The following is a 6,000-nucleotide window of genomic DNA, read 5'->3' on the forward strand; positions in this document are numbered from 1 at the left end:
TGCCCACCCTATGCTATACAGTACATGGAATAAACTCATGGCATGGCAGTTGATGAGAGAGACTGTGTCAGTTGAAATCGACTCACATTGATTGTAGCAAATAACACTATGTTCATTGTGTGTATAAAATATAAAATGAAACATCTGTATTTAATTAAGTTGCAAATACTGGAAAGTGGATGTCCTCTGCATATAATCGGAATAACAGGGCGAAGATAACACTCAAACAATGTGGCTACAATAATGTTAAGATATTTCCTGGTGTGTAGCACACAGCATGAAAGGATAAGTTTGGTAGTGAGAAGAAACAAATGAATGTTCATATCTTACATCCTAATTTAGGTTTCACATTATTTCCCTAAATTGATTAAGGCAAATGCTGGGAAGGTTCCTTTGAAAAGGCATGGCTGCTTTCCTTGCCCGCCCTTCCCCTAATCCAAACATGTGCTCCATCTCTAATGACCTCATTGTGGACACAGTGTTAAACACTAATCTCGTCGTCGTCGTCCTCCTCCTCCTCCTCCTCCTCCTCACATTGGTCTTTCACTGCATGAAATGTGTGGCAAATGTACGACTTTCCACACTCACATGTAATCTCATATACGCCTTGCTTCCTGAGGTTGCAGTCATCTTAGACAGAACCCAAAAAGACACATCCAGTGTTGGCTGTTAGGGGACCTCTAGTTCTTGAGGAAATACTGTAAAAGTATGGCTAGAATTCTGTAATGGTAGTGGACTCCTTTTCTTCACTTGATTTTTGGAATAGCCGCTCTATTGAAAAAAAGTCTTAAGATATTAACACTCACTTGTTGCTTCTAGGACACCGGCAGTTGCTATGTGCCGTCGGTAATCAGCAGCAAACACAAGACAATGCCGAGCAGTTTCCTCAAAGAAATATTGTGAGATTTACTCAACATGGTCCCATGGCAGACCTGAGAACCAAATAACTAATAACTGTTGGAAATAAAACAATGGAAAGTCCCAGTTGGGGTATCAACAATATTGTGTAAAGGATAGATTGCTACTCACCATAAGGATGACACATAGAGTTGCAGACTGCCACAACAAAAAGACTGTTACGCACTTAGCTTTCAGCCAAAGTCTTCTTCAGAAAAGGACATTCACATAAGAAGCGCACATCGAGCATACATGACTGCTCCCTACCGCTGCTGCTACCAGACTGCAGTAGAGTCATGTCGAGCAGAAACAGGAATCTGTGGTTGGTCAGCGAAGAGGGAAATTGGGAGGACAGAGTGGATGGAAACTATTGAGTGGAGGCCGTTGGGACAGTAGGTTACCTTACGTTGTGTGGGTTGGGGGGGGGGGGGGGGGGCACTGATTTTGGAAGTGGAGAATGTGTTGTAAGGTTAACTCCCACCTGCGCAGTTCAGAAAAGCTGGTGGTGTAGGGGAGGATCCAGATTGCCCGGTTTGTGAAGCAGCCATTGAAATCTAGCATGTTATGTAGGATAGGGGTTAGATATGACCCATGAGGTTCTTCCTCGTCAACCCCGCATAGCACCCAGACTCTACCTAGCTGACCTTTTCAACTTGCTGCATCCCCCAAAACTCCCTACTAACACTCCACCAAATCTCAAACCAAAACTAATCCCACAGAAGTTTTAGTCCTATCCAAAGCATCACTTTCAGCCCTGCACCTGAATTTAACCATGTTCAACTTGTCAAAGACGTACTTTGCTTCTCCTGAGCCCTGCAATGGAAACAGTTCTTTGCCACCAATCCCTCCAACCAAAGTCTACCTAATTCCAACATTTAACCCTGCCTCTCCCAGTTCAAACCACAGTCCAACTACAATCCTCCCCTCCCTCTCTCCTCTGTCCCACTTAACCAACACCTGGCCACATTCCAGGAAATCTGTCCTCCAAATTGGCCTCACCATCCTTCCCCAGGTCCCTTCCCAAGAACAATCACCTTTCAGCAGAAGAAAGGACAGGCACATACAACCTCGATACAGATCCGGACCTAATCATCCTTCATACAGACGGAGGTTCCGCCACTGTCATTACGAATCACAGTGGCTACCTGGCGGAAAGCGTCTGCCCATTGTCTTAACTCCTCCACCTACAAACTTTGCCAGAGTGGTCCCATCCAAGAAGTACAACATAACCTCAAAACTCTGCTTAAAGCCTAGTTAGTACCTTCCCAAAACTTCTCCCCGGAATCCATTTCTCTTCTCAGACTTATGGCAGCCCACATGCCCACCTACATGCTCCCCAAAAGCCATAAACCCAACTATCGCAAATGACCCAGTCTAGCTGCTGATTGTGGCCCCCATTGAAAGAATTTCAGCCCTCATTGACCAACACATATCCAATCAGTTGCCCAAAATCTAGCCTCCCATTCAAAGATACCAATGACGTCCTTCACCGACTCTCTACCATCTCCACCCCATCACCTCATGGATCACTCAAGCCCAAGGTCTTGCCACTATTGAACACTACGTCTCCCATTGTCCTTTGGATTACAAACCCTGTGGCTCATTTCTCATGCACCTCACTAACTTTTTCCTAACATGCAACTGCTTCTCCTTTAAGTGAAGGTTTGCAACAAATAAACTGCGGCACAACCATGGGCATATGCATCCTCGTATGCCAACCTGTTTATGGGCCATCCAGAGGAAAACTTCCTAGCCTCCCAAAACCCCAAACCAATGTGCTGGTTAGGTTCATTCATGATATCTTCATGATCTGGCCACGTGGCCAAGACACCCTATCGTCACTCCCCTCACTCCTTTACAACCCCAACACCTTCTGTCCCATCAGTTTCACCAGGTCCTCCTCAACACATTATACCACATTTTTGGATGCTGACCACCTTCTCTTTGCTTCCTCTGTCAACAGCTCTGTTCACATTAAACCCACATACTAACAACAGTACCTGCATTTCAACAGCTGCCATCCCTTCCACACCAAAAACTCTATCTCATACATCCTGATCTGGGGATGGTATATCTGCAGTGACAAAAACTCCCTTGCCCAGCATGTTGAAGGTCTACAAAGGCCTTCACAAACAGGCACTGTTCCCCAGACCTAGCCCACAAACAGATTTCCCATGCCATATACCAACCACTCCCCAAGAACTAGCTACAAATGAGCATCTCCTTCATTATCTAGTACCAGCCCAGACTGGAAAAATTGAACCATATCCTTCAGCAGGGCTTTGGTCAGTTATCATCATGCCTCCTAAAGTGTGTTCCATCACCCGCCCAACCTTCACAACAACCTAGTCCACCCCTACACCACTCAAAAACCCAACCACTTGTCACAGGGATCCTATCCCTGTGAAGGTCAAAGTGCAAGAACTGCCTGATACATCCACCCAGCCTGCTATCACAGGCTTATCCTATGGTAATATACTGCCCACCCTCCACCCAACAGTTTATCCCAACTCTCTTCTCCAACCCTCATTGAATTTTGCTCACTGCCAATGCAGCTGTTCTTTCTTCCTTTCTGCTGCTCCCATTTTCTGCCCCTGTTCCCTGCCCCTCCTCCCTCATAGTCTCCCAGTGCCACACCAGAGAGACTTGTTTGGCACCATCTCATCCTTGCACGCTCTGTCAGGCAGCACTGACTCCTCCCCCTCCCCTCCCACTCATCCATATCACTCCAAATGACTGCTTCTACTCAACACGACACCATTGCATTCTGGCTGCATTCCAACCAACAAACTGTCTATCCACATGAAAGGCTACTGACAAACAATGGGCAAGAGACAGCTGGTCCACTCAGTTGCTGAACGTACTGCACAACACAGGATGCTTCACTTCAGAAACTGTTTCGCAGCCTGCACCATCTGAATCCTTCCTACCAGCAGCAGCTTTTCTGCATTGCAAAGGAACTCTCCCTGCAATATATATTACATACCTGTAACTCTCTGGCCTTCACCTACCTGTCCCCTTCCCTGCTTCCACTTAACAGTGTTCTACCCCCAACAACACATCCAACAGTCTTTTTTCCCCCCTCCTCTATTTCTCTCCTTACTCCCCCCCCCCCCACCCCCACCCCCCACCCAAGCCTCCCAACTGCACCTCGCAGCCCTGTTCTGTCCACACAACGTCCCTTTATGCTCCCATAAGCAGCACTATATCTTCCCCAGCCCTACCCTGCTATCACTCCTCCTCCCCACCCCACACTCCTCCCGATCCTCATCCCTCACCATCCATGCCAGATTGTTTCTCACATGAGGTGCTGTTGCAGTCCAGCCTCAGGGCCAAAGACAATGGTTTTGCGTGTGTGTGTGTGTGTGTGTGTGTGTGTGTGTGTGTGTGTGTGTGTGTGTGTGTGTGTGTGTGTGTGTGTTTCTAAAGAACAAGTGTTCCACATATCCACTTTTCACATGAAGACAGGCTTCAGAATATTTCCTCATCAACGCCCGTGTACTTTTAAAGTCCCAGACTTGTTTTGAATGCATTGATGACCATCCATAGTTTGTTCTCAGAGGTCATCAACTCTATCAACAAGGCTGTAATGCACAAAACTTTTAAGTATCCCCACAAAAGAAAACTCAACAGGTTCAAGTCATGAAATCTGGGAGCCTTTGTCAAAGGCACTATGTACCATTACGTAGGTTTCCACAATGATGATAAAATCAAATGAGAGCAGTTCATCACTTTGTAATTACACCTCACTGGTGTAAACATAGCTGTACCCGTGAAACCTTTGGGTTTCTGGACTTATGGTTGTTGGGGTTATTTGCTTGTTTCATTGTTCTGTATTCGCCTCTTTTTCTTGTACCCGTAATGGTCTAATATCTCCTATAATGGCTATAGGTTCCCCTTGGTTTCAGATGTTCACTAGCAACATAGCAAGGCTGTTTTGGCTAGTGTCAAATTATTGAAAAATTCACTACCCATCTACAGGAACAATTTGCTGCTCTCAAGCCCATGATTTGAGGAGTTTCTCTAAAATCATTGCTAACAGTATATAATGGATGTAATTGGCTACAAAATGCATGTATTAGGTAATTTCACATTTTGAGCTGGAATTGTCATCTGCATCTTCATTTATCGCATACATGATTTTTTCTGGTCCATAATTATTTATTGATTGCATTACCCCTTATTTTAATGTTACTAAAAAAAATCTCCCCATGTGTCACACTGAAGTTGCTGATTTTTATCTATATCTTGTTTTGCACATACATTGCCCACTTCTAATTTCATAAATAGTCTTTGTATACAAATAATAATGTTCCCGTGATATAATATACATCTAAAAGATTTTAAGTTGAGTGATCAGTGTGTTTCTGTTTCCTTTTGCAGGTCGTCCGTACACTCCATATGAGCCTGTGTGGTTCAAGAAAGAGAAGGAGCCATTCACTGGCAATGTTTTCCATATGTATCAAGGACAGTACTGGGCATGCAAAGATAAACAGGATTGGGCTGTGTGCCCTGATATATTCTAGCTGCCATGGTGCTGGATTATTCTTACTTCCTCAGTCTTGCAACTGTTTTCTTCCTTTACTGTAGGGAAGAGCCCTACATTGAATAGCCATCTCCTTGATGGTATAATCGCCATCCAAATTTATCATGTAAATAAATTTGTAATTTAAAGAAAAAAGTGTATTTTATTTCTCTGTATTTTGTTCTGTCCATTTTAATTGAACCTCACTGTGTTACGTCAGAAGTAGAGCACTTTCCAGAAACATTTTGTAAAGAGAGAGAGTGTGTGTGTGTGTGTGTGTGTGTGTGTGTGTGTGTGTGTGTGTGTGTGTGTGTGTGTGGGCGCGCGCGCGGACTTGCACGCTAAGGGGGGGTTGGGGGGGGGGGGGGGGGAGGATCGCAGCAGAGTGTAAGTATTGTGTTATTACTATGTTATTAATGGAAGGCTGTAGTTAATATTTTTCTTAGGTCAGAATGTACTGTAATTGTGAACTGTTAAGCGTGTAAAGGCTCAGCAGTAGTAAATTTTCTTCCAGTTTGTCCTGGATGGGAGGGACAGGGATAATGAATGAATTGTGATATAATGTTCTTCTTCATGGG

At 44.7% G+C, this 6,000-nt stretch overlaps 1 protein-coding gene across 4 annotated transcripts in view; it reads left to right on the forward strand.

Annotated features, from left to right (window-relative positions):
- Positions 1-5,728, forward strand: part of LOC124711207 (oxysterol-binding protein 1) — a 306,892-nt gene extending 301,164 nt beyond the window's left edge. For all 4 annotated transcript variants that reach the window (XM_047241150.1, XM_047241152.1, XM_047241151.1 and 1 more), the window contains one exon: positions 5,281-5,728. In XM_047241150.1, coding sequence (XP_047097106.1) covers positions 5,281-5,423 — 143 coding nt within the window. In that variant the 3' untranslated portion in view covers positions 5,424-5,728. The remainder of the gene's footprint in view (positions 1-5,280) is intronic.
- Positions 5,729-6,000: the final 272 nt, after the last annotated feature.

Source organism: Schistocerca piceifrons, chromosome 8 (assembly GCF_021461385.2).
Source record: "Schistocerca piceifrons isolate TAMUIC-IGC-003096 chromosome 8, iqSchPice1.1, whole genome shotgun sequence".
Taxonomy (NCBI): Eukaryota; Metazoa; Arthropoda; class Insecta; order Orthoptera; family Acrididae; genus Schistocerca; species Schistocerca piceifrons.